The sequence below is a fragment of the Synchiropus splendidus genome, chromosome 15 (assembly GCF_027744825.2).
Source record: "Synchiropus splendidus isolate RoL2022-P1 chromosome 15, RoL_Sspl_1.0, whole genome shotgun sequence".
NCBI classification, from domain to species: Eukaryota; Metazoa; Chordata; class Actinopteri; order Syngnathiformes; family Callionymidae; genus Synchiropus; species Synchiropus splendidus.
The window spans coordinates 92456-119364 of NC_071348.1; the positions used below are offsets into that span (position 1 = coordinate 92456).

General features: G+C 49.9%; 3 protein-coding genes across 13 annotated transcripts; 2 read left to right on the forward strand and 1 right to left on the reverse strand.

Annotated features, from left to right (window-relative positions):
- The first annotated feature begins 1585 nt into the window (after positions 1-1585).
- Positions 1586-8237, forward strand: LOC128746837 (pituitary tumor-transforming gene 1 protein-interacting protein). Of its 5 annotated transcripts, none has more exons than XR_008412596.1 (8): positions 1586-2138; positions 2235-2281; positions 2596-2704; positions 4310-4418; positions 4519-4587; positions 6669-6715; positions 6866-7557; positions 7647-8037. XR_008412596.1 is itself a non-coding variant. In XM_053844192.1 (8 exons), exons 2-8 carry the CDS (start codon positions 1988-1990, stop codon positions 6913-6915), a joined length of 582 nt encoding a protein of 193 aa, XP_053700167.1. In that variant the 5' UTR covers positions 1591-1731; positions 1837-1987; the 3' UTR covers positions 6916-8039. The 5 variants fall into 5 exon arrangements, 4 of the variants coding, with proteins under 4 accessions (XP_053700168.1, XP_053700167.1, XP_053700171.1 ...); XM_053844192.1 differs by having other exon boundaries at positions 1591-1731; positions 1837-2138; positions 6866-8039; XM_053844193.1 differs by having other exon boundaries at positions 4522-4587; positions 6866-8223.
- A 93-nt stretch (positions 8238-8330) lies between these two features.
- setd2 (SET domain containing 2, histone lysine methyltransferase) lies at positions 8331-20088 on the forward strand. 7 transcript variants are annotated; one of them, XR_008412595.1, is made up of 22 exons: positions 8331-8496; positions 9410-9527; positions 9963-13529; positions 13603-13734; positions 13822-13950; positions 14303-14426; positions 14491-14568; positions 14640-14737; positions 14805-14937; positions 15078-15212; positions 15273-15401; positions 15474-16436; positions 16498-16546; positions 16623-16833; positions 17099-17378; positions 17442-17771; positions 17830-17940; positions 18090-18226; positions 18299-18406; positions 18766-18840; positions 18905-19006; positions 19079-19227. XR_008412595.1 is itself a non-coding variant. In XM_053844189.1 (22 exons), the coding sequence occupies exons 3-22, from the start codon at positions 10021-10023 to the stop codon at positions 19238-19240; spliced, it is 6999 nt and encodes a 2332-aa protein (XP_053700164.1). In that variant the 5' UTR covers positions 8331-8496; positions 9410-9527; positions 9963-10020; the 3' UTR covers positions 19241-20088. The 7 variants fall into 7 exon arrangements, 6 of the variants coding, with proteins under 6 accessions (XP_053700164.1, XP_053700160.1, XP_053700162.1 ...); XM_053844189.1 differs by having other exon boundaries at positions 18295-18406; positions 19079-20088; XM_053844185.1 differs by having other exon boundaries at positions 17099-17771; positions 18295-18406; positions 19079-20088.
- A 288-nt stretch (positions 20089-20376) lies between these two features.
- Positions 20377-25928, reverse strand: nradd (neurotrophin receptor associated death domain). The gene is made up of 6 exons (XM_053844191.1): positions 25712-25928; positions 23682-23814; positions 23280-23627; positions 21802-22012; positions 21583-21725; positions 20377-21453 (listed from the first exon to the last, which is right to left on the reverse strand). Exons 1-6 carry the CDS (start codon positions 25745-25747, stop codon positions 21140-21142), a joined length of 1185 nt encoding a protein of 394 aa, XP_053700166.1. The 5' UTR covers positions 25748-25928; the 3' UTR covers positions 20377-21139.
- Positions 25929-26909: the final 981 nt, after the last annotated feature.

Here is a 26909-nt window from a genome sequence, read left to right on the forward strand (position 1 = left end):
TTGATAATTGATAATTGGCACCATCTACCGGTGAATCTATGAACTTGCGCTTACAATTGTAAAAACATTGCACGACTGTCTATTACAGACTTAAACTTACAACTATTTCTGCATGTACGTAAATGTGTGTGAAATATGGGAAATAGGAACAATAGAAATGTACATGTAAATAAATATGCTGCTGCTGCCGCATGTATATTTGGCATAACAAAAACACGTCGTGGTGTAGACAAGGTTAGAAGATTTCTGTAGCAATGTCCATTAGATAGGATTATATATATATATATATATATATATATATATATATAGATATATAGATATAGATCTATAGATATAGATATAGAAATAGATAGATAGATAGATAGATAATGTCATATAATGTCAGTGAGTTAACTAAGCCTATGTTTATTTTTATTAATAAATTCGAGTTATATTATTATTATTATTATTATTATTATTATTATTCATTACAGCCGATGGATGTGAATATGTGAAACATAGTAGGTGAGACCTCTGAGGGAATGAACTTCCCATGGAAAAGCTGTAATGCAGGTGAACAGTTAGTAGTTTAATGAGCTGAGTGTTGTGCAGTGTTCATTCACATCCCCTATCTTTTCCATCTGCCACAGCTGTCATATTGAAATGTTAAATTAAAGTGAGCATTTTTTCTAAAATAATAATAATAATCATCTCATAACGTTCTATTCATTTCTCTCAAAGTAATTATTAAAATAGTTATTTTTTCACCCATGTCATCTTCTACCAATATATTCAGCATTTAAAAATACCTTTCAATGTATTTCCTCCTTGTTTTATAATATCATAGTAACGAAATTCATGTTAAATGTAAAGAGAAGAGATGAGTGGAGCTGTGCGCCGAACTGCCGTCACTTAACATTGTTTACTCGCCACTCATTGTTTGCAGGAGCATGACAGGATATATTTGTTTTGAGAAATCCAGACAGTCACTTCTTGTGACTAATGACTTGACACTGTTGCCCAAATCTTTTCAAAGTCCTTACTTGTATTTTACTTTTCAGTTCCGTTTTTCAAGTTCTTTTCCTGACAACTAACGGGTCAGCTGCGGGTGTCACTGCCCTGTCACTGCCTTATTTGCTTCCTCATCTCGTTTTGCTTCCAGGGCGCAGGCTTATGACGTCATTTCCTGTCCGCATGCGCGCATTGTGTGTTTCAAGACGTCATTTACTGAGTATATACTAATATTAACTGAGACCTCGTAGGCAAGATAGAAAACTGCATGCAAATTGCACAGAAAGATCCAATTATTTTATCTGAAATCTTGTTAAAATATCCGAATTGTTGAATACAAGTCAAACGTAGTGATATATAAAATAAGGTTAAAATACAGTTCATACGTCGGCGTAGTACTTTAGTAATTCAAATTCTGCTTCTCTTGATGAAATACCAGCGTGTAGTGAGGCGTGGCCTAATGACGTTGCTCATTTTATTCTAATTTATGAGTCAAGCAGCTACACCCATGTGCGCATGCGGACAGGTAATGACGTCTTGAAATACCAATGTGCGCATGCGGACAGGAAATGACGTAATAAAACCGAGCCCTGGAAGCAAAACAGGATGAAGAAGCAAATAGGGCAGTGACTAGCACAAAACACAATGACCTTAAGTGCATTTTGTGCTGGCCCAGGGCCACACACGACCAAAAGGAACCAACGCTAGAGGTGTAAACGTTTAGTGTGAAATGGTCAACAGGTGGGGCATCACTGTTCAATGGAAGAACAGCCAGAAACCGGATTTTTCAGATTCAACATTCAACAGTATCTGAAGGATGATTTTGTATTGACTATTACATTTCAGATGTAAACGAAAGACAGAGGCAGCAGCAGCACCCGCCCAAATAGGCGAGCCCCGTGATATTAAACGAACATCCCTCGTGAAACCAGGAAGTGACACCAGCACTGCGTCGGTGTAAACATCAAAAGAAGCGGAGAGCTTGTCGCGACAGCTCATGACATATCCCAGCTGTTTAGGTTTTTGTTTCATCATGTCATCTTTGATGGAGGGGAGTAAACGTCCGAACATTGCTGCTTGCTGTCTCGCCCTCCTCCTGTTTTGCATTTCCGGAGTAGAAAGTCAAACGACGACATCTCCTCAGCCGGGTAAGTTTGGTTTTCATAAATATCATAAATATTCATGATATGCACCTTCGTAACATCTTGACTAGTCTGTGTGGGTTTTTGTTTTTCGTTCTGCAGGATGCTCAAGCTTTAGGAATTGCGACACTTGTGTTCCAAATCCAAAGGTAAGATGCTGAAGTCCACCTGGCACCGCCTCCATCATTTGTCTTGTGGCCGGTTTTACAACATGATCGGTAGCAGTTCCCTTACTGAGATGTTTTTCTTTTGTTTTTTTTTTTTTGTTTTAAACCGGGCACCGACTGTTGTTTCTGTCCACTGTTTTTGAATATAGAATTGACTTACTGTTAAATGCATTTGCTGTTTAATGTATCTGAAAGCAGTTTTATGTATCCGCACAGTATTTGGTCATATTGTCGTGTGAAGTTACTCACTAATTTTAAAGGATTTCTCCTGCATTGATGTTTTGTTTTCCTTCCAGTGTCTGTGGTGCTTCAGTACCAACAACTGCACCGAGTACCCAGTCAGCTGGCTTCTTCCTCCAGCCTCCGTCTGCCGACTGTCAGAGGCTCGCTGGGCAGTGTGCTGGTGTGAGTAAAGCCACTTCATTATTGTCTGGGTTTATTCAAACATAGCTCATATTCTTAACAATCCACAGCATTCCCGATGCACGCCACACTAAATAAGCTTTTAACAAAATATTTAAGTTGTAGGATGACACTGAATATGTTTATTTAGGATTGGACTATTTCAATATAGTCGTCAAAGATCAAAATTATTGGGGAAAAACAAAAAAATAAAATGAAAAATGAAGTGAGTGCAAATCTTTAAAAAATGTATATAATTTGTCATAATATTTGGCACAATATTTGTCTTTTAGTACCTCACTAGTGCCCCCTATTCTCCAGCAGAGTGCATCTGTTTCTGGACTTTGTTGACATTGTTAACAATGTATGCTCGGGCAAGTTTACTAAAATACACTTACCTTTCAGACCTGGTTGTTTACAACTGTAAACATGTGGAAGACCATCAATTACTTGGTCGCTCTACTGTCCTAAATCTGCCGAAAGAGTGTCCTGATTGGACCTGGTCTTTGTTGGCAGGTGTAGCCTCATGCCTGGTCTTCAGTTTGGTAGTATGAAATATGATCACATGGTCTGATAACATTCCAATCTAAAGGACTAGATCTGTTGCAGTGCCTTCTGAGCAAGTGCGCACACACTCATGCGCGCGCACGCACACACACCAAAGTCTCAATTGCTGTGGGATATGTACAGTTGAGGCAGGTTCTGTTCAGCAAACAAAGTGACAGCTCATATGGTGCATTTATATCGCTACTGTTTCTGCTGTATTCTCCGATCGCCATTTAACTTATGAGCAGTTTGTTCTATTTTTCAAAGAAAACAATGGAATTGCCCTGCTTGTGATAAGTGATTACAAGTACACAGTCGGGGGATCATGAACATTTAAGGCTGCCCGATCATTTAAATAAACCCTCAGGTTACAGTGAACTGTGTGAAACCACAATATCAACTGCTGAGACGACTTTAACAACAACAACAACAACAACAAAAGGTGATACGACTCTTCTGTCTATAATAATAATCTACACTGACCTGGCTAGTTGAAAAGTCAACCTTTGATATTTGGTTTTGCTTTGTTTTTTTTGTGATGCACTTGTCATGTTTGTTTATATGTCTGCATATGTGTTTTTCCTTTAGTCATAATGAGTAGTAGCAGACGGTAACAAAGTCAATGTACATTTTTGGTCTACCTGTGTGTGACTTTCTGCTTCCACTACTACTCTGTTGTCTGCTCTGAGGATGTCGCGGTACAGTTTGCACTCTGACATTGCTGAGTTTCCAGAGAGGAAGTGTGCTTCAGTTTGAATATATCAGGTGCAGCAGAGAAGTATGTGAGGGTCGTGCCGAACGTGTATGAAGACGGTGAGGGAAGGATAGTAGGTGTGCATCAGGGATCAGCTCTCACCCCCTTCTTGTTGGCTGTTGTTTTTCAGAGACTGGTTGTAGGGAGGATTTCCCATGGACTATGATGTTTGTTGCTGATATAGTGATCTGTTGTCAGAGTAAGGATGAGATGGAGCAGTGAAGCTCAGTTGGAGCAGGGCAGAATTGTGTGTGTGTGTAATTAGTAGATGGACAGTGGGAACTAAAGTTGGGTTGTCTGTCCTGCAGTGAATTTCGAGGCTCTGGTCGTCACAGTCGGGGTTCTGGGTGGCATCATCATTCTCAGCTTCCTGGTGTGCTGCTGCTACTGCTGCTGCTGTCGAAGGCGTCAGTCCAGGTGAGACCTCATTCTCACGCGTCTTCGTTCAACCTTTACACTGTTGTAGTTACCAACAGTTATCCTCTCATCCTGACACAATGGTTTTATTTGTGGGCAGAAGACCCGACTATGAAGAGGAGTTCTATGCCAGGAGGAGAGAGGAAATGAGGCAGCGTGCCGATGACCGGTGAGAACACCAGATTTTCTTCCTCCCCTCCTAATGTGACTCTGATTTCTTTGTATTTAATACAGATCAGACACACATCTTGGACAGCATAAAACAAGCATTTTGTCCGTGAAAACGGGAACATTTTACTCAAGAAAAAAAGGAAAAAAAAGTGTGAAAATGCCAATGCAACATTTTAATTACTTTATTTAATGTTTGCGGCATTCATTCACTATTTGACTTCCCTTTGATATTTTAAATGATTTATATTTTTGTTTAATTGTTAAATACATTTAAAAGTGGTGCCTTTTCCTAGCACTATTGACCTCTTTATGATTGACTTTCCTGCATATCAGTCGAATTATTTTTATTATTTATTTTATTTCAAACACTTTTTAAATATATATATTTTTACATATTTGATTTTTTTTTTTTTGCATATGCAGTTGACTTTTCACAAACTTGTTGATTCATCATAGCAAAATTTATAAAATAATATTAGGTTTGGATTGACTGTTTTAATTTCAAATGTTTTTCCTTGTTGTTCACAATTCAAGAACAATGCAGCCATTGGACACCATTATGTGTTATGTCTTCTCCCGTATTACTTTTTACAGCCAGTGTAGCGTCACTTCCTCCTTTCTAGGTTGTTACAGTCAAAGCATCATTGACATCAGTCACGCACTTTGACTCGACTACTCTGAGACACATTACTTTAGATTGGGCTTTGACTGGAGCATCTGTCAGACCCATGAAGCTTCGATAACAAGCAGGGACCAGGATAACAGGAGAGGTGGCCCTACGTGAGCAGCTGGAGGAGAAAGAGAGCCAATGTTCCCCTTGTGCTTCAGGAAGTTTAGGGAAGGAGTGTTGTGCTTCTAAAGCCAACCTATCACAAAGGTCACCAGTCATGGCTCTTAATCTACTGTGCAGAAGCTCGCCACCATTTCTTTTAACCTTTACTTCACCAAGTTGAGTTGAGAACCAGTTCTTATTCACCAGAACAAAGAGACACTTAAGCATTACAGCAAATGAGATGGTTAAACATTGCAGAGTGTAGGAGGAGTAATGTGCAGAGGCATGTGATCAGGAAACAGGGCTGACTGCTCATGCAGGGACGAATCACCCGCACCCTAGTTCTGCCGGACTCACCCCACCTGCCATGTGTGCGTGTGTTTTACGCTACATCCAGTCTCCAAATAGGCGCGAGTGCAACTTCATTCCGTTGCAGTTACAGTGTCGTAATGCTCTCTCTCTCTCTCCCTCTCTCTCTCTCTCTCCTCTCTCCCCCCTCTCTCTCTCCTCTCTCCCCCCTCTCTCTCTCCCCCCTCTCTCTCTCCTCTCTCTCTCTCTCCTCTCTCCCCCTCTCTCTCTCTCCTCTCTCTCTCTTTCTCTTTCTCTCTCTCTCTCTCTCTCCCCCTCTCTCTCTCTCCTCTCTCTCTCTTTCTCTTTCTCTCTCTCTCTCTCTCTCTCACTCCCTCTCTCTCTCTCTCTCCCTCTTCTCTCTCTCACTCCCTCTCTCTCTCCCTCTCTCTCTCTCTCCCTCTCTCTCTTCTCTCTCTCTCTCTCAATCTCTCCCTCTTCTCTCTCTCTCTCCCTCTGTCTCTCTCTCGCTCTCTCTCTTCTCTCTCTCTCTCTCTCTCTCTCTCTCTCTCTCCCCCCCCTCTCGGAGCCGAACATAGAATGTGAATTGGAGTAGTCTGTAATTGTGTGGGTGCTCAGGCAGACACTAGAGGGCAGCATTTGGCTTCTTGCTGTTCAATGGAGCGTGCGATTCGATCTGATTTTCTCCGGTCACTTTTCTGTTTGAAAATTGCAAGGTATTTTTCCTCCGAGAAGGTCAAACGTCAAGCCGCAATGCATTGTCCTGAAAACCTTTTGTTTCACCGAAGGTTCTAATATTTGAACACTGGGTGCAGGTGAGGTGACAGGTTTCCAGTTTAGCTTCTATTTAAAGACTCCAGTTGCAGTCGTTTCATTCCACTTCCACAAATTTTACGTCCAATTGTGATTTCTGACTTTTAATGCGGTGCAGCGTGAAGGCGTCTTCATCCCAGCCCTGTCCTTGAAAAGCAATTGCATTTTTCCCCTTTGTTTTTCAGTAAATTTGAGCGAATGGCTCGACACGAGGACATCCGCCGGAAGTACGGTAGGTTTGCCGCTCTATTCACTCTCGCTCTGGCTTCGAGTGCGCGGCCATCATTCCCAGCTGAAGATGTCTCCACATCAGCCAAATTTAATAAAGTCTTGACCAACTGTCATCAGGTTCAAGGCTCTTCTAAGGGTCTCCTGTGTGCAGGTCTGATGGGAGACTCGGACCACCCGTACAGCAAGTTCGAGAACGAGTGAGCGCTCCAGGTCCAGCCTCAACACATGCTTTATGACATGCAGCTCCATCAAGCGTCTCTTTTTGGCTCTTTCTATCCACTTTTTTGCTGGCCACTGTTTTTTATGCTTCCCTAAAGGCCATTTTATGTTTTCTTCTCAAAGAAGCATGCTGTAAACATCACAGTATTGAAGTCAAACACAAAGATGTTTATGCTGATGAGAACACAACGAAGTCCTCCCAGCTCCTTCTTCAGACATCGGTGTATCTTTTAAAGGAATAACATGCACTGCTGTGTGTCATGTTTTTAGCTTCGCCATCTTTGATTCAGTGTTGATTTTAGCTGGGACTCTCACTTCCTTCTCATGTTCGGGGGAAAATGGCATTCAAAGCAAGTGTGTCGTCATTGTTGATATCATGTCAGTCGTTTTCTCTGCTGGCCAATGACAAATAAAGGTTTCATACACAAGTCTGTTCTTAAACTTGAAACTCAGTTTGAACCTATGTATTGATTCCGTGTGTTGTTTTTGGTAGAGACATGCTTACACCACCCAAACCTCGGCAGCTGCGAGGGAATGACATCCAGAATACATCTGACTCGTCCAGCATTTGCACATTTGCGAGAGCTTCATCAACAACTGAGCTCAGGTCTGAACAGGGCAGAAGTAAGTGGAGCTTCCTCAGTTAACGTTTCTGTGTGTGGGGGCGCGGCTTGCAGCGTGATTGACACCTCTGTTGGCCACTGGAAATTCAGACCCATCGCATATCCTTCCAATCGACATCCGCGGGGATGGAAAACCAGAGCGAAAACTCCAGAAAAGTCATCTCAACTGCGGTGAAGCTGAGACCCGAGCAGGAGGAAGGAGCGGGTCAAGGTGTGGAAAATAGAAAAGGCGGGAAGTGAAGCCGAGGAGCGCGCTGAAGATGGTTTGACGGTGCAGCTACAATATTTCCAGTGCGCCCTTAGCATAGACTTTACGACAGACACGCGGCGACACAAATGACGGCACCAGATTTTCACAATAAAAGGAGGGCTCGCGATGGCAGACCTTCGGTGACAACCAATAAACAATTTGAATACATAAAAGAGATTCGTGTGAAAACATTACCGGGAAATAGAAAGAAAGAAGGTTGATATCATCATCTGTCCTCGTCGATCATCTTAAAATGTTATGGTCTGGGGGGGAAAAAACGTAGAGTGCGAATATCCCACAATGATATTGAGATAGTTGAGCAAAAGGACCGGAAAACTTAACATTCACGCTAAAATTAAACTCAAAATATCTCTTTTGGATTGAAAAAGTATCTCGAGCATCCAGTTGAGCGCGACGATTCTTCACCCAGTTTGAGAGAATTGATCAAAGAACCTTAATGGTGAATGAATTTCCTCTTTAAAAAAAAAAAAAAAAAAAAAAAAAGGTTGGAGTGTGTGTTTCCTGGCGGCTGGAGAGCAGCAGGGGCGCACCGGCGGCAGTGGAGTCCCGGAGCCGAGCACAGACGCCCGCAGCTCCGTGTCATGGATGTGTCGCTTGATGCTTTGTCTGCGGCGTACTGACGCTCGTTGGGAAGATGGGGGAGACCCTTGACGCCGATCACTTGCTAAAGTAAGTCTGGCTATTATTGTTTTGGGGCTCCGTGGATCGCAGTCCGCGACACTCGCTCGGAGGACATAACAGTGCATGTTTCCAAGCCGGCAGCACATCGGCCCTAACGACGCTGCCGCAGTCAAAACCCGCACAGAGGTTTGACTAGAACACACCGAACCGCTTAGCAGTCAAAAGCAGTTCCTACCTTCGTGGAAGTGTTAAGTCTATATCCGAATGTAAGGCTCTAATCGCTAGCTAGCAGCCTGGCTGCTAGCTACCATGCTAACCGTGTTAGCCAGCAGCACCGTGTCCGATTCTGAGCCAGCGGGTTGGGGAATCGCTTTCGAACTGGCGTCTACATCTCGGTACGTGACCCAATAAGCACGAGGAAAGAGTGGTTCCATAGCATCAAGTTGTTTTGATCCGGGAAGACCAGTCATGGAGGACTGGGCGCTAGCATGTTAGCTTATCTTAGCTGGTTGTTTTCATCTATCAGCTTAACAAACCATATTTGCTAACGTTCGACCGGTCGTCTCTTTGCGCCGGTGTTATACGTATGACATGCGCCGTGAAAGTGTGCTTTGAAAGGCCGTGTTTGGCCAGTCTTTCCGCACAGGCCATGCTGTGTCTCTGTGTGCTCCACAGTCGTCTGCTAGTTGCTTCCACTCGCCGTCACGTTAGTGCGTCTGCTGTGTGCACAACTAACTGTCTTGTATACACACACACACACACACACACACACACACCCCTTATGGATTAGGTTTCATGTTCGCAAATCTAATGGTATCTATGTGCTCCTATTGAATCCGGAGCATGTGAGGTGCCACTGTCTTATTACTGTCTTATTATTAACAGCAACAGGCAAAAAAGCTCCTCCATTGCCAACGGCTGAGTTCAACATGAACTGTACTGGTTATTTCCCTTGTCACAGGTGTGGAATCATTTTGGACTCCCCATTTCTGAATCGGATTATTCCTGGCCACCAGCCGCCTGCGGCCTTTTAATGCAAGACCAGCAGCTGAATAGGACGCCTGTCTGACCAGAACAAGGTACTTAAGTTGTTTCACTGACAATCCCTGGGTCGCTTATTGCTGCTTTTCTGTAGTAGCTCAGCTGTCTCCATGATGTGGAGGAAAACTTTGATACAGTTGTTTTCCCTCACATGAGCGAGAATGACGTTTCCATACTGTACATTTTGGAAATGGTTTTAAATCTCAACTTACTGAATGTGGTATCTGGCCATGGAAATGTGGTTCAATGATGAATATGTTTGGCACTATTCGCAGAAAATAAACCTCCTTTGATCACGCAATATATGTCATATATATATATATATATATATATATATATATATATATATATATATATATATATATATATATATATATATATATATATGTCATATTTAAGTATCGAGCAAGTCCGTGAGGCCAAGTTAGTTGTTTTGAAAAGCTGTGATTGGTTTTTCCCTTTTTGTCTTGTAGGTAAAAGATCGAATGTGTGTCCAAGGCAGCGCTGATCAAATGCCCGTCTTCCTGAGTCATGCTGTCCAACCATCTTTTGTCTAAAGGGACCAAGATGAAAGTCAACTTGGAGGACCAGGGCCGTCAGAAAGTGTCCTTTAGCTTCTCGCAGACAAAGAAGCCTCTGCAGAGTGTCTTCATCATCCCCGAGAAACCTGCCGCAGAGCTTCCTGCTTCTGCTGTGACAACCTCAGACAAAGAACGGGAGAATGCAGAGTTGAAGCTGCCTCACACTGTATCATCTTCACTGTCTGAGGCCAGTTCAAGAAAAGCAGTTTCATCAGCCACTAAGCTTAAAACAAACTTGGCAAAGCTTCAGTCCAAGATTGACGTGCTTGGTTCTGAGCAGTCAACTAGTGACGCTGGTGTCGTGGCCTTTAGTTTTAAGACGACAGCCGGTGTCCATTCCTCTGAAACTAGTCCGCCTGAGTCATCTGAGACCAGGCAAGGTGTCGACTCCAAGAATCCAACTCCATCCTCAGGAAAGGCTGCAGAGGGATCCAGTAAAGTGCAGGAAAATGTCTGCAAAAAGGACGTCAAATCTCACCCTGATCGCGCACCACCTGGCTCAGACTCTGACAGTGACTCGCTTCAAACCCCCTCCTGCCGTAAATCCTCTGATTTTAAAAGCAAAACAAGCCTGGACTGCAGTGGCAGAGCGGCGAAAAAGTCTTCCTCTGGATCACATGCAGACGAAAGGGAAAGAAGCTCCACAAAGCGACCCGACAATTATGAAAGGTCCTCCAGTCGCTCTAGATCGGACCGCGACTCTAGACACACGTGCTCTCGCTCTTCGAGATCGGAAAAGGATCGGTGGCGGTCCAGGTCCCGATCTAGGTCTAGATCTCGAGGCTCCAGAACAAGTTCATCACACTCCAGGTCGGACAGATGCAGAGGTGAAAGAGGATCCCGCTCCGACAGGTCTTATTATCACGACTCTGATCGAAGATCTTACAGAAGTCCACCACGCAGGGACAGAAGACGCTCTCGTTCTCGAAATGACCGGACCAAGGATAGCTCTGACTCTGAAGAGGACCACAGGAAGACAAGGACGAGGACCAGCGACTCCATTCGGACCGCCACCTATTCAAGTTCACATAAAGAGTCAAAGTCCTCGTCTCATTCCAAATCCGAGAAACCCTCCAAAGCAGTAGATTCTCCTTATTCCTCTGGGTCCGACAGGCGGACGTATTCTTCGAGGTCAGAAAGGTCATCAAAGCGGCTTTCGGACTCGGATTCAAAGCAGAGGTCTTCACCACATCGAGACTCGTCGTATCAGAAGACCGGCAGCTATCGCAGGCCCGAGACAAACAGCAAAAGCTCTTCTAGTCATCACACTTACTCTCGTCACCAAAAGAGCAACTCGACAGACTCTGACGCAAATCACAAGAAAACATCACAGACGGCTGAGAAGTGCTCGAGCGCTGCTGAAATCTCCACAAGTGTGGAACACAGACCCTCCAAGGAGCCGATTCAAGTCCACCCCTCACTGGACAGACAACCAAGCGACTCAAATGTAAGAATCCCAAAAGCGTTCCTGCATAGTTTCGTAGCTGAAACGCAGCGTCAGACTAGTGAAGGTCAGAGAGGTGGTCACGGTTGTCCAGGACAACAGGAGAATAAACCGTGCACATCATTACAAGGTTCTCCTACAGTGGAACCGGTCGGATCAATTGAATCCGTTTGTGATCTAAAATCAACTTCACATGACGACATGAAACCACTCTGCGCTGATGACCGGACCAAACAGGAAGAACATATGATATCGGTCTCATACATTAGTAGAGCTACAGAATTGCAGAAGCGGAATAAAAGTGAAGTTGACTGTTCCTCTGGACGACATGATGATGATGCTATTGTTGTCATCAACGTTGCTCACGATGAAAGCAGCAAGCAGAACTTCGGCGACGCGGGCAACCCCCAGCTGATCCGTGTAGAAGGTCGCCCACCGGGTGCGGATTGGCCCTGCCGTGGCTTTGAGAACTCGCCAGCGTGTGACGTTCAGGCTGCAGAGAGCCTCAGAGCAGTGGGCGGTTTGTCAAAAAAGACTCGGTGGGATATTATCGGGGAAAATGACGGTCATCCGCTGGGCAAAGAAAACCCATTGGAAAAAGATGACGAAAGCACAGTGGTCAGTGCGTCTCAAGAAACCACACATTCCAAAATCGTGGCGAGGAGTCACGGGTCGAGTTTGTCAGAGACAGGTTCTGCATGCGAGGGAAACAATATCCAAAGGGACCTGCTTAAAGTTCATGCCACTGCTGACCACAGCGACGCGTTACTGGGTCATCCTCAGAAGACAAACAGTCACGACCCTGTGCTCACAGGAGTCCCGCCCGGCCAAAGAGAGGGGATGCCCTCTTCCGACGTGGAAAGTGCCTCTCGGGAAAGTACGTCGTGTAGCAGAAGGCCGTCACGTCAGGATCCTTTGGGAGCACGGCGGGAAGCCAGTGATAGCGACAACTCTGAGTACGACTCCGATTGTGGAGAGGAAATCAAACGATTGCACTCAGTGGTGGTGGTTCCCCAGAGTTCCTCTCTGACAGGCTCGCAGGACACTGCAGCCCCGCCGTGCATTCCGCTGGATGGTGGAGACGTCCAGAATCGACTTGGCTCACTGCAAGACGTTGATTCCTCTAAAGCCAGTACATCCTGTCAGTCCCAGAGCAACACGATCGACAGCACGAGCCACTCGGAAAGCATCGGCTCGATGGAGATCAAATCGTACGTGACTGTTGACATGGCTGTCACGGAGCCTGCCGCCGTGGAGAATGGTGAGCCTGATTCAAGGATATGCACCTATTACCATACGACATCCAGTGGCGACGGTCTGGCATGTCGTGGTGGCTCAGCGTTGGGTTCTGATCAGTCCCAGCTGGAGCTCCCCAGTAGTACGTTCCAACAGCCAGACAGCAGTCACGGTCTCCCGGCGCCGAGTTGTGAAGCGTTAGGAACCTCGTATCATGGGCAGGACCTCCGCGACGGCTCCTGGATGCAGGACATTCCACCTGTGCCAATTTATGTGACGAACTCCTACTCCCAAGCCACAGAACGATTCCCGGATCCCGTCAGTGAAATCCATCCTGACTCTTTAACAAACGACCACGAGGACTACAAGTTGTCGGGTTTAGCCAAAGCTGCTGTGGAGTACGGTGCCGCTAACAGCTCACAATCGTCTTGCTTTGTGCAAGGTCATGAAATAAGCAGCAATAGCAGAGGCTCCTCCGTCCCCGACCCTCCAAGAGAAGACCGCTTTCGGCAGCACAGGAGCAGGGGTCCCCCGAAAAAGAGACGACCGGAAATCGAGTCCGACTCTGACAATGAAGCCGAAGCCGGGCCTGCGGGGAAACGTGAACGTCTGGGCCAGAGCGCCGACGCTAAGGAACCGCAGGCGAAACCTGAGGCGCAGTGGCCGACTCTAAACCTGCTCGACTTTCAAGACTCCGGTAAATGGAAGGATTTAGCCAAATCCAAAAAAATGCCGCCGTATTTCGACTTGATCGAGGAGAATCTCTACCTGACTGAAAGGTAAGGCTCCACCTTGTTGCAAGTGTTCTGTGAAGCTCGTGCTTTCTGACCTCTTGTCTTTGTTTTGTTGTAGAAAGAAAAGCAAATCTCATCGTGATATCAAGAGAATGCAATGCGAGTGCTCAGTGTTGTCCAGAGAGGAGCGCTCCAGGGGGGTTTTAGCCTGCGGGGAAGACTGTTTGAATCGGCTTCTGATGATCGAATGGTAAGCTGAGGAGTAAAGGGAATGTGTTTTTGTGTGAAATGCATCAACATGTCGGTTGAAGGACATCTCCCCTGTTTAACTATTCAGCTCTTCCCGTTGCCTGAATGGAGCCTACTGCTCTAATCGCCGCTTCCAAATGAAACAGCATGCAGACTTTGAGGTCATCCTCACCGAAGACAAAGGCTGGGGTCTTCGGGCAGCCAAAGATTTGCCTCCGTAAGCGCCTTGTTCTCTGCTATTTTGAAAGCGAGAAAAAAAAAAGAGTGTTTTACGCACGAGTTTCGGGTGTCCTCCGGTAGACTGGAGCTCTGACTGAGAAGGCTATGTGGCCTCGTCTTGAATTTGGGATCTCAGGATGTGAAAGGGAGTCATATGGGAGGCAGAGAGTTGGGCTGTATGAATTATGTTTTTGGATGATGGACTGAGGTCAAAGAAGCTAGAAGAGATTGGTGAGGGAAAGACTCATTTCTGATGTAGACTGGTTCGTCTGACGTGAAAAAAAAAAAAGTTGACATGATCAAGAAAAATGGCATTGAATGGAGTGGTTTGTTTGCATTTTCTTTGGCAGAAACACATTTGTACTGGAATACTGTGGCGAAGTGTTGGACCACAAAGAGTTCAAAGCCAGAGTGAAGGAGTACGCTCGGAACAAGAACATCCACTACTACTTCATGGCTCTGAAGAACAACGAGGTATGGTCTCATCTTCACAAGACGGTCGGGCCAGGTGTTGACACTCTGTTTGCCGTCCGGCCAGATCATCGACGCCACACTGAAGGGTAATTGTTCCCGGTTCATGAACCACAGCTGTGAACCAAACTGCGAGACCCAAAAGGTACGGTGAGGTGTCAGGGCTACTTCATAATTCTCTCTTACACTTGGTGGTTATTCCCCGTTTCCTTCCAGTGGACGGTAAACGGCCAAGTTCGAGTGGGCTTCTTCACAACCAAGGCAGTCACAGCTGGAACGGAGCTCACTTTTGACTACCAGTTTCAGAGATATGGGTGAGTTTCTTCAGGTCAGATCCATATACTGTATGACAGCACTCGACAAGTCTCGTGTGTCCTCCAGCAAGGAGGCTCAGAAATGCTTCTGCGGCGCCCCAAGCTGCAGAGGGTTCCTGGGAGGGGAGAACAGAGTGAGTGTTCGGGCAGCTGGAGGGAAAATGAAGAAAGATCGCAGTCGAAAAAGTGCTCTCACCACAGTGAGTAAAGCCATGTCTTTTGCAGCCGTTGAAATTCACATTTGTCTTCAGGTTCTCTTGGAATGGAAACAGTACAGATGAAAGTTAAAGAGAAGACTCGCGTCTATGTCTCCGACTCAGATAAATGTTCCCCCTTGCAGGTGGACGAGGAACTGGAGGCTCTGCTGGAGAACGGCGAGGGCCTCTACGACGAGAAGCAGGTGGTGTCCCTCTGCCGACTCATGGTGCGGGTGGAGACCATGGAGCAGAAGCTCCTCTGTCTGAAACTCATCCAGGTATGTCGGCTCAGAAGCGGCTTCCCCGAGCGTGGAATTTGACCTGTCCTCCTTGGCCAGGACACTCGGAACCCATCGTGTCTGAAGCAGTTTCTGGATCACCATGGCTTGTCGCTGTTGTGGATCTTCATGGTGGAGATTTCGGAAGCAAAGGGCAACAATTCCGGTAACATCAAGCTCCAGTTAGAGGTTAGTTGTGTCTGTGTCCATGCCCTTCTCTCGCTCTTACTTGTGGTAACGCTTCATTTTTTTTTTCCCCAGATCATGAAGACTCTGCATGTGCTGCCCATACCTACCAAGAACATGCTGGAAGAGAGTCGAGTGCTGACTTTCATCCAGAGGTGGGCCCAGACCAAAGCTCTCCCCCAGGCTGTGGAGATGGACGGGTATTCCAGTGAGAACACGTCCAGAGCTCAAACCCCTCTCAACACCCCTGATGGCTCTGCCTCCAAGCTGGGAGCAGAGCTGGACGGGGACTCCGCCAAACCGGCCGTGTACCGACGCCTCAAAATAATCAGCGAGAACAGTCTGGACAGTGCGCTCTCCGACGCCAGCAAGGCCTCTGACGGGAAGGATGAGGATGAAGAAGCAGACGACGAGGACGGCGACGAGTCTTCCAGCGGCGGATTGTCGGACTCTAAAGGGTTGAAAGAGGGCGCCGCCACGGAGACGACGCCTTCTGCAGTGGATACAGAAGAGTCGCAGAAAGAGGAAACTCACAAAGAGGCAGAGACGAGCTCCAGCAGCTCGGAACACTCGCCGGCTGAGGTGAATCACAAGACGGAGAACACTGGTGGTGAGACCATGGAGCCCGGCGAGGAAAGGAAAAGCAGTCAGCCAGAGGTCGAGAGTTTACCTGCCGGAGAGCCGGAGAGTCAGCCAGTGACTGCTTCTGTGCACGTGAATCTGCAGGCAGAAAATGTGCCCCTCCGAGTGGACACCGTCGAGGTCCTTCCAGATCAGACTTCGGATGACAGTCCAGCAGAAACACAAAACGTGGAGCTTCCTCCTGTGAGTGAGTCAGCTGTTGTGACGCCGGAGAGCATGGCTCCTGCCGAGGTCATAGCTTCCCTGTCGGAGCAGCCAGCCGTCGGCACTCCCTCTCAGGATGAGGAGGAAGGCGTGTCTGATGTGGAGAGCGAGAGGAGTCAGGAACCGCAGATCGGTTCCTTGGATATTAGTGGCATGGCAGCCAAGCTCCTCGACGTCTGGAAGGATCTGAAGGTGGGTGGCACTTGTGACGCTCTCATTTCAACCGTGCTCACAAGTGCATTTGTCCTCGCAGGAGGTGTACAGAATACCGAAGAAGAGCCAGATTGAAAAGGACACAAACGGTAAGGAAAATGAATGGATTTTATTCGTTTTTTTTTTTTTTTTTTTTTTTTTTTGCTCACCACGGTGTCGTCACAGATCGCAGCAGAGATCGCGATGTTTCCTTGCCTCGAACCACTTCCGGCAGCCGGGAGCGGGACAAAGAGCGCGACAGAGATTATGACCGAGATTGGGACCGAGAGCGGGAGCGAGCGTCTGACAAAATTCCACGCAGCTCTGAGAGACGAAGGAGACGGTCCACGTCGCCACCGTCGTCCTACGAACGGAGCAGCAGGAGAGCAGAAGAACGGTAATGTGGTCGCACAAGTCGTTGCAAAGCTAGCTTCCACAAAGATGGAGAGGTGGCAAACTGGGTGACTGGGCATGAAAATCTCAAGGTGAAAAATCTCAAATCAAGTGGTGGCGCATTAACCCAAAAGGCTTCCGTCAGGGAACTGGCGCAGGAAACTTGGACTTAGACAAGAAGCCCCTTCAGCGGGATGCGACTGAGAGACAGCAGGAAGTGTTGCCTCTGGTCAGAATCTTCTGTGAGGAAAATGTTTTCCCGTCTCCAGGTTCGACTCGTCCAAGACACCGAGAGGGGTGGGGTCCAAGGAGCGCAACAAGCTGTCCACAGAGGAGCGCAGGAAGCTTTTTGAGCAGGAGGTGGCACAGCGGGAGGCTCAGAAGCACCAGCTTCAGCAGCAGCAGCAGCAGCAGCAGCAGCAGCAGCAGCTCCAAACTATGGCTTATGACCCAGCGCTGGCATACGCCGCCAGCCCCGGCTTCATCAACTATCCTCCCGGATTCCCCGTCCAGACCTATGTGGAACCTTCCAACCCCAGCGCAGGCAAAGTACGGCTACCCACCCCTCCGTGTCAACCACCTCCTCCCCAACATCTTCCCTCTGCTCCGCAGGCGACCCCAGTGTCGGACATGACTCAGCACATGGCCCCCGCCGGCCGCACCGCCGCCACCCCTCAGCAGGAGCCGGGGGTGGCGCTCCTTTCTGTGCCCGCCCAGGCCGCACCTCAGGTCCAAAGCCAGCAGAGCTACGCCACCATATGGGACCCCACCACTCAGCAGGCTGTGACGGTGCAGACGCAGCCAGCGCAGCAGTATGCGGCGGCAGCGGCGCCCCCTCAGGCGCCGCCGCCGCAGACGGCCATCTACTACCAAGGCCAGCCATGTCAGACCATCTACAGCCTGCCCGCTGCCTACCCCCAGCCCAGCGCTCCCGTCATCCAGGTGAGCGACGCTGACCGCCGCCTCGTCTGACAAAGCCAGTGACGGCTTCTTTTTGAAGGCGTACGCCGAACCGACAGCCAGCTACCTGTATCCGGGTCATCAGCAGGGCGTGGTGGTGCAGCAAGGCGGCACCGTCACCACCATCGTGACCTCGCAAACTGTCCAGCAGGTAATCGTGCGTCTGAACCTTCGGCGGGGAGGAGTCCAAACCCGCAGCCCATTTTGGCCTGTCCTCCGCCTGTTTGTGCTGCCTTGTGTAGCCGCAAGAGGGTGCTGTCCTCTGTCTTTCTCCAGTTCAGGTTTTTTTCTGTCCAACAGGAAATGATTGTATCCAACAACGTGATCGATCTCCCGCCGCCCTCCCCCCCCAAACCCAAAACCATCGTCCTGCCTCCCAACTGGAAAGTGGCCCGGGACCCTGAAGGGAAGATCTACTACTACCACATCGTCACCAGGTGGGTCCAGAGTGTGAGGGCGGGCCCAGGACCCGGCGGTCATTTCTCACCTGGTCTGACCCCGCCAGGCAGACGCAGTGGGACCCTCCCACCTGGGAGGCCAGCGGAGACAACCCCAGCGCGGACCACGAGTCCGAAATGGACCTGGGCACGCCCACCTACGACGAGAATCCTTCCAAGGTGAGGATGCCCTCCGTTGAAAACATGAGTGCAGCGTTTGCTCCTGCGAGCGAGAGATGAGTTGCAGATGTTTCTGTGAAACGAGAGGCTCAAGAGTCGCTCTCCCACCACCCTGACTCGACTGTGGGAGGTCACAGAGAGCGGGCCGTTCATCTCTCCTCCTCCTCCCCCTCTGCCTCATGTGTTCTCTCCCTTCATCTGACTGTGAGCACATCTGGAAGCTGTGTCTTTTGTCTCCATCTGGCCAACAACAGCATGTGTTGAGCTGGAGACGTGTCCCCTTATGTCCCACTCTTCCCGCTGCTCCTGTTGTTGACAATTAAGGAGGGGGGGGGGGGGGGTGTGGTCTCTGCTCGCAGTTTTCCACCAAGACGGCCGAGGCGGACACCTCCAGCGAACTGGCCAAGAAGAGCAAAGAGACCTTCCGGAAAGAGGTGAGTCAGCGCTGTGAGGATTGCTGCGCTCACGCTAAGCCAACTTGCTTTGTGCCTGAGCCAGATGTCGCAGTTCATCGTTCAGTGTCTGAATCCTTACCGGAAGCCCGACTGCAAGCTGGGCCGAATCAGCAACACGGAAGACTTCAAGCACCTGGCGAGAAAGGTGAGCCGCGCTCCCCTGGGTCGGTCCTGGACCTGGCGTGACTCGGGGCCTGCCTCTTCTCTCTTCCTCCAGCTCACCCACGGCGTCATGAACAAGGAGCTGAAGGCCTGCAACAACCCCGAGGACCTGGAGTGCAACGAGAACGTGAAGCACAAGACCAAGGAGTACATCAAGAAGTACATGCAGCGCTTCGGCACGGTGTACAAACCCAAGGACGACACGGAGGTGTACTAGCCCACGCACAGGTTTGCCTTTACCACTCGCTCCGGAGGTGGACACTGAAGTGCACTGCTGCTCAACAAGCTCCGCGGGTCCTGCGCGCAGAGACCCGCCCAACCTCAGGGAGTGTCAGACTCGAGCCTCCACCACGACCCTCTCCGCCCTTTTTAGCATTTCCCACCGTCTAAGGCTCTTAGTTGTTCCTTCGTCGGTCACGTCAATTCCATTTTAACAGACGACAATAATCCACGGAAAGGTTCCGTTACTTTTGAAACAGATCAGTGACAGGACACAGTAGGTCAACGTGCACGCTCGTCCTCCTGCCGCCGACTCTGGATCTGGTGCTGCTTTTATCCGACTCCGCCTCTTAATCACAAGACTGTTGTTTTAGCATGGTTTTGGCCGGAGTCTGAGTCGCATCTCTTTTGGAAACTCCCTTTTTTCCTCGTCCCCCGCTTTGCCCAGGCTTTCCTTTTTTACCGACGACTATTTTATTGACAACACTTAAATGGCAGCAGGGTTTAAATAAACTGTTTGATGTGTTTGTTGAATCCTCCGCGTCCTGTTTGAGAAGCAGGGACGAGGGATTGTAGCATTTTAACAGATTATCATCCACATATAGATGTTTGGGGCTGGATAAGGTCAAGCCTGTAAATATGTAATGTTGCTGTGCACAGGAGTCGGCTCAGCCAGCTTTGGAACACTGACTCACAATTCAACATTTCAGTCAAGGGTTTGTTTTTTTTTTAAATGTATAAAGACCGAACCCCTCCCCCCGCCACCTGTACTGTAAGTATTGTGTAAGCACATTGTCATACTGAGTGTACAAACGTTTTAAAAGATAATAAACAGCTTTTGTAAAAGTCTGTCTCAGGCAAACTCCAGTTTCCTCGATTGGATTTCCGGCTGAGTTCATCATAACCGTCCTTGAGGTTCTACTTTGGGAATAGTACGCGCCACGAAGAGACCAACGTAGAAAAGACTTGATTTGTGGCGAAACAAACTCTCAACAGCGGGGACGTTGACAAGCGCGCGCCATCCCAGACCTTCTCAAATGATACTCAAGTTGTCCGCTGGCGAAGGAGTCGAAGCTAAAGTACGTTTCACTGCACCGACATTATGAGAAGATTCAGGTTGAGGTTCCCCATTATTGGCCATAAGATAGTTAGCATCACACAGACAGATCATTAGCAATTCTGTTGCAACTCATTTATTCATTATAATAAAGTCCTACACGAAAGGATTCGGGAGTATATACACAAGAGCGTCTTAGTAGGACCACGCTGGCACAGCGGCCTCATGTGGTGATGATGTAGACGCTGGCGGGAAGTGACCCCAGGATCACGTGAGCGGGGCCGTAAAGTGACGCAGAGAACTGATTGAATACGTGGGGAAAGCGGTCTCTGGGACAGATCAGACGTGTTCCTCGCCACTCACAGCCGAACAATTGCCGGAGTGACCTTCCAGCTAGTTTGAATCCACGCGCTAGCTTACAGTTGTGGCCAGCCATGAAACTGTCAGGAGGAGAGGCCGAGCTCGCCGTCGCCGTTCAGTCGAGCCGACCGGCAGAAGCGAGGAACCAGTCCCTCCGCGGGACAGGAGCCCCCAAACTCATGCTAACATTGGGCCGGATGGCTGTGGAAAGGAGGCGCTCACGATCAAACTTCTCAGGGTCGCGTCCAGGCGCCTGCTGAAGTCCGGAATCAGCACGAGACAAAGGAGCGTTTGAGCGCCCCCTGGCGGACGTTTAGCTCCAGGCAAAGTCTTCACGTGGAGAGTTCAGGTCCACGTGGTTGAGGGAGGAGTTGAAGACGGCGGCCGCTTGTCAACGAGTCAGTCTGAGTGTGCCACCAGTTCGGGCACCACAAAATTCACGAGTCCAGAAGGGAGGGGAGGCGGCGTGGGCCCCTCTCCTCAGACCACAGAGACCCCCTGCATCGGGCTGTAGAGGACTGTCACCACGTCGGACCTCTCCATCCGGGCCAAGGCAGAACACAGCAGTCCCAGAGTGGAGCCCTCCTTCTGGGCCCAGTTTGAGAGGAGGGTGTGCGCTGGCGCCTCTCCCCGCCCAAACAGATCCAGCTGCTCCGGCTGGTAGCCAAAGGCTGCTCCCAGCTGCCTCCATCCTGGGCTGGCGTCGTCCTGCAGCAGAGCCTCCACCTCCTGCTGCCTGCTCACAGCCAAGTTGACGTAGAGACGGTTGTCCAGCTTGCTGTCCCTCTTGGTGCCTGCGGAGACGGCGAAACATTGTGATCTCACAGCACGTTCTCCGAGATCAGAGCGACTGTGGGGCGTTAGAGACGAGCCTGAAGAGCGCAGGCGTCTGTGGCACATGTGTGGAGACTGCAGGGCCGCACCTTTGTTCAGCTGACTGTCTTGGACGCTGTGCGAGTCCAGGAAAACGCCGCTGTCACTCTGCAGCTTCTCGCCTTCTGGAGAGGCTCCCAGCTCGGCGGCGCGGGCCTTGGACAGGGCCTTCTTCTGTTTACACGATCTCCAGCTGAGGGAAGTGGGAGGGGAAACGACGGCCGTGAAATAAAGTCTCTTCCATTTAAGGAGACAGTCCTGCTCTTTACCATTTGTAAGCCACGTAGACGAGCAGGCCCAGAACCACGGCTGCCAGCACCGACACGTAAAGCAGGATGTTGTTGTTGCCGCCGCCGCCTTCGTCCTGCGGAGTGAACTTTGGGGTTCCTGGTGCGGGGTACTCCTCTGTAACGGGCCAGCGAGAAGAGTCCCGGGATCCGTCAGCCTCCGCCGGGCGGGACAGGATGTGTAGCTTTTTGTCTGCAGAGAACAAAGAGAGGTTTGGTGAGCATCGAGACGGAAAGTGGTGATTTATGAAGCCTCATTCTCAGCGCCCTGATTCCTGCTCCTCATGTGGTCGGACCATTTGGGGATCAAAAGCCACAAGTAACAGCGCTGCCCTACGGTGGGTCAAGAGGTCCTGACATGCGTACCCAGCGTGTGTCCGGATGACCTCACTCCTGGAGAGCCGGCGGATCAGACGGCGCCGAGGAGCCGCTGCAGGTGTGGACCACATGGCCACTCTCCACTCTCCAAGTTTCACAAAGAGATTCTGCAGCTTCGCAGAGGACCACGGTCAGAGCCAAGTCCTGAACACACGCAGGCCTCCGCCCTTTCTGAAGTCGGCGTGATGGTCCAGGGACGGTGCTTCAGAACGGACCTGGGCCCGGCGAGGCCTGAGGCTAAACAAGTTTGATCTTTTCCAGGGAATTTTTGAGACAAAAAACGCAAAACCGTCATATCCACACCTTCTTTCTGACTTAGATTTCAATCAAATTCCTCGCCTCGTTCTGGTGCACGTTTCCTGAGCAACGTTTCTGACTGACGGATGAACAAAGATGCTCATGCTGGTCAGGCTTTTAGCTGGGATTTTGAAACAGAAACCCCGCCCCCAACCCATGACCCCGCCCCCTCCCAACGCACCATGTCAACGACTGACGACTTGCTTTGTAAATAACGCCACTGTCAACATCTATTTGTGCCACAATAACAACAGACCAACAAGCATCTGAGTCAAATAAGCAACGTTAACAGACATGAACTCAGTCACTGTCGCCACGGTAACAACAATAATAATAAAAACATGTTTTTCATATATTGATGCAAGATGAGCAGCTCTATCAGCTGTATTCTAACAACACATATAGAAAGGCTTGTGGCTGGATTCAATCTGGAAGTTGGATCCCTGTTAAGGGGAGCGGCGAATATTCCTCCCATTAGAAAGCCATGAGTTGGTTTGGTGAACCATTGGTTCAAGCTTGGAACTGATGGGCGGTTTCCCCGTGGCCACTGACCGCCAGATGACGGCGCGGTAAACAAATATGGCGACGGCGATGGCCAGAATATGGTGGCGAAAGGTTCGAGAATCTGCGATCCTACTCGGTGAAATGACTGGGCGGAAACACAATTGAATGTAGGCACGAGTGAGGGCGTCCTGCTGAGGAAACAGGGCGTCCGGTTATGAGCGCAGGAGGGAGGCCAGTTTTCCACATTGTGCTAAAAGCCCGATGTCGGTGGAGGAACATACCCATGCAGAGAGTGTCGGAGTTGGCCATGCAGGCGCGGATCTCCACCTCGCTGTCAGAACACTGCGTGCAGGTTTGGCAGGGTTTGCTGTGCCTGTGCTCCTCCATGAAGGATCCTGGACCGCAGACCCGGCACTGAACGTCCCCCCGCAGGCCGCACTGACGCACCGCCCCCTCGCCACGGTTGCACTTGGAGCAGGACGCGCACCAGCCAGACTGGGCCAAGAAGAAGGACCCAGGTTTGCACCGACACTGCGTGTCCTCGGCGGCGGTGCAGGCGGCCGCCATGGGGGCGCTGCTCGAACACTTGCTGCACGGGAGGCAGGGGCCGAGGCCTTCAGAGAAGGTTCCTGGGAAAGAGCGGCGTAAGCGACGGCCACAGATTCCACGTCGATCCCACTCACCTTGTGGACAGGGTCTGCACTCGGTGTCCTGTCTCCCACACTCCACCTCCACTCCGAAGCCGGCGGGACACAGACTGCAGCACGCTCCTGCATCCGTGAACTTCTCACTGGCACAGGAGTCACCCAGCGCCACCTGCAGGAGAACGTGGATTTTATTAGATGTTGAAGAGCGCCTTCCTATCTGTCCATCTGCCTTGGTTGACACCAGCAGAGTGCTCCTCATCCGTATCTCCACGTGGCCAAACATGGAGGGCCCACATTCCACAGCCATTGTGCGGCGTGTTTGGTGCCTGACATGAATCAGAACAAGACACGGGGAGGAAGGAGAGCGCTACGGCCTGGGGCCAGGGTGTGGGGTCTCCACCGCTGCCCAGCAGGCCAGTGTCTGTCTGGGTGAGTGCCAGCTCTTTGAAGTGGCTACAGTACAACAAGGCCATCTCAAACATGCACACATGCTTTACGCGTCGGAGCTGCCCGCGGGGCGACCACAGCAAACAGATGTCTAACAACCAACCAGGGGAGAAGCCAGTGTCAACCTGCCTCACACCCACACAACACACACCCACCAGCTCATGCCAGCCTGGAAGTCAACTGGACTCAACGGCGCCCCCACTCATAGCGAGGCTGTCGTGGCACCGCTTGCTTTTTAATGTTTGGCACAGAAGGTCGCTGGCGCTGGGAGTGGATGGACGCCGTTGCGCTTCTCGCCACAGAAACCTACTCTGATGTAAACCACACATTCATGACTTTTTTTTTCCCTTCTTTTTTGTTTTCCTCAACGTTGGTCAAAAGAAAATTTCAAATATATTTTGAAATAAATTGCCTTTTTTATCTTTAATGTTTGGTCCGTAGTTTTATGATCATTTAAATTCAAATAAGATGCATGTAACACTTTTTTTTTTATTGTTCATGCCATATTTCGCTCGGAGCACGTTGAATATTTAACGGTCAATTTTGTCCACGTGACTATAGATTAGTTTTCCGTCACGTTTCGCAGTCATCGGCCCCTCACAACAGTCACAGCTTATAATGGGGCCCCACCATACATGCATGCGCCTGCTGCCGTGTCCTACCCAGCACTGCTGCTCACTTTTGGTAGTGGATCCAGCTTTGATAAATATTTCTGTCCGCCGCTGGAGCCCACCACTGGCCTTCATCCATGTGAATCAAGAAAAGAAACGCGCTTTGGAGAATGAACTTGGAGAATAGAAGACCTTCAACACAACCCATTCTCCTGAAACCAATTCCATACACTCAAGAATCAACAGGAGCAGGACGCCCTCTGTGTACTGTTGCTGATATGGTGCGGTCCCTCACAGAAGACTTGGAGATGGTCGCCTGAGGACACCAAGGTTGCTCTGCATGGTGCCTTTTGGTTAGAAGCTGCCATCACATGGGAATCCCCAGAGAGGACGGACGGACCACCGGGAGCTCTGCCCTTCCAAAGCCGCTCTCAGCTCCACGGCTGGCGGAGCCACTCAGTCATCGCGGCTCTCTCTCTCACGCGCACGCAGACTGACACGCACACACGCCACAGAGAGATCGTTTGAAGGAGGAAAGCCAAAAGTCAACTGGCGGCAGTTACACACACCAGACGGCCGACAACACCAGTGAGGAGCAGAGGTTGATCCGGGAGGAAGAAGCAGAACCCTCTCGAGAGGTCGACTGCAATGATCAGTGGAAAAAACTGGTGACAAGTAAGCTACCACCAACACGCGCACACACACACACACACTGAGACACAGACACACACACTCACACAGCTTCGCCGCCAACTGGGGGAAATAATGATAATTGCTCGGCTCGACGCAGAGTCGGACCCAACTCTGGCCCTGAAGATGGCGTCTGAAATCAAAGGCACGCCGACGGCAACAGGGTGCTGAGGAGCGTGTCGGGGCACGGCACGAGCCCCGTGGGCTGCTCCTCCTCCGGCCGCGAGACCGTCCCAGTCCTCTCACGCACGCGCTCGGAGCGGAGCGCAGCGAATCAGAAGTTGCGTGGCAGTTATCGGTCGCTATCGAGACTCTCACCTGGAGCAGAAGAAGCCATGCGACGAGCGGCCTCATGTCTGCGGGCTCCAGCGGGAAAGTGCTCCAAAAAGCAGGACGGCTTCAACTTGGCTGGGCTGGAATGCGGAGCATAGTCCGGGAGACGTCGTGGTTACGAGCTCCTCCTCGCGCGCAGCTGCTGGAGGGCACCGAGTCGCTCGAGTTTCTCCGGGATGCGGCGGAGTTGTGCGGCGCGACGGAGGAGAAAGGAGGAGAGGAGCGCTAGTCTCCGCCTCCGCCGGCAGAGACGCTCGCTGATTGGCTGCTCCCCGGTGCGCGTGCGCAGCCCCGACGCGCGTGACAGAGCGGCAACATAGGTCACCGTCGACAAAAGCGGTTGTCAAGTTGAACTGAACTCACCTCGCCTTCTGCTCATCAAGGGCTTCAGACACCAGGAGGTGGACCCTCCAGAACCACAGCCACCGTCTGGACTGTGGGATGGGAGCTGCGACGCTCTGGGTGTGGAGTGGAGGCCCTGCGGTCTGTGACCCCCCTGAGCCTCCATCGGGTCACTTCTGAACTGCTGAAGCATTTTCAGCACTCTCACCGAGCCCAGCGTCTCGTCTCGTGAGCGCTGATCACAGACAAAGGAGCGGCACTCCAACATGGAGCACCTGTATGTTTGATCTCTGCAAGTCAAAAGATTAGAAAACCAAGGCAGGCCAAACGACGGCTTGTAAATTCTGTAGGATTCCCGGGGGAGGGGGCCAAATGGAGAAGACACAATGTCACTCGCACTTCAAAGCCGCAGCAGAGACCCAGCGGCTCAGCTGGGACGTGGACGTTGGGGTTTCTCACTGGAGTGGCTGCGGCTCATCGGTGTCACGCGGAGGCCGCTGAACTGATTTACCTGAATCCTTCACCCCAATGGATGCAATAAATATCAACCAATAAAAGTGTATTTCTGAAGGAAACATTTAAGATCACGTGTTCTGCAGGAAGCGCAGCGCCAAGACGCCAGATGGTTGTCGGTGCAAGGTACAAACAGAGGCAGGGCCAGTCTGCTCGTGAAGATGCAAGAACGCGGCGTTGGACTCAACTCTCATCGGAGTTCCACAACCAAATACAGCTCTTTCTATTTCATACTAAATTACTCATGGTAAAAATCCATTTGCATATTCATGGACAGAATAATATTGCCGTTTATCCTCTATAAACGTGCATTTTCGCAGTGTTCCTC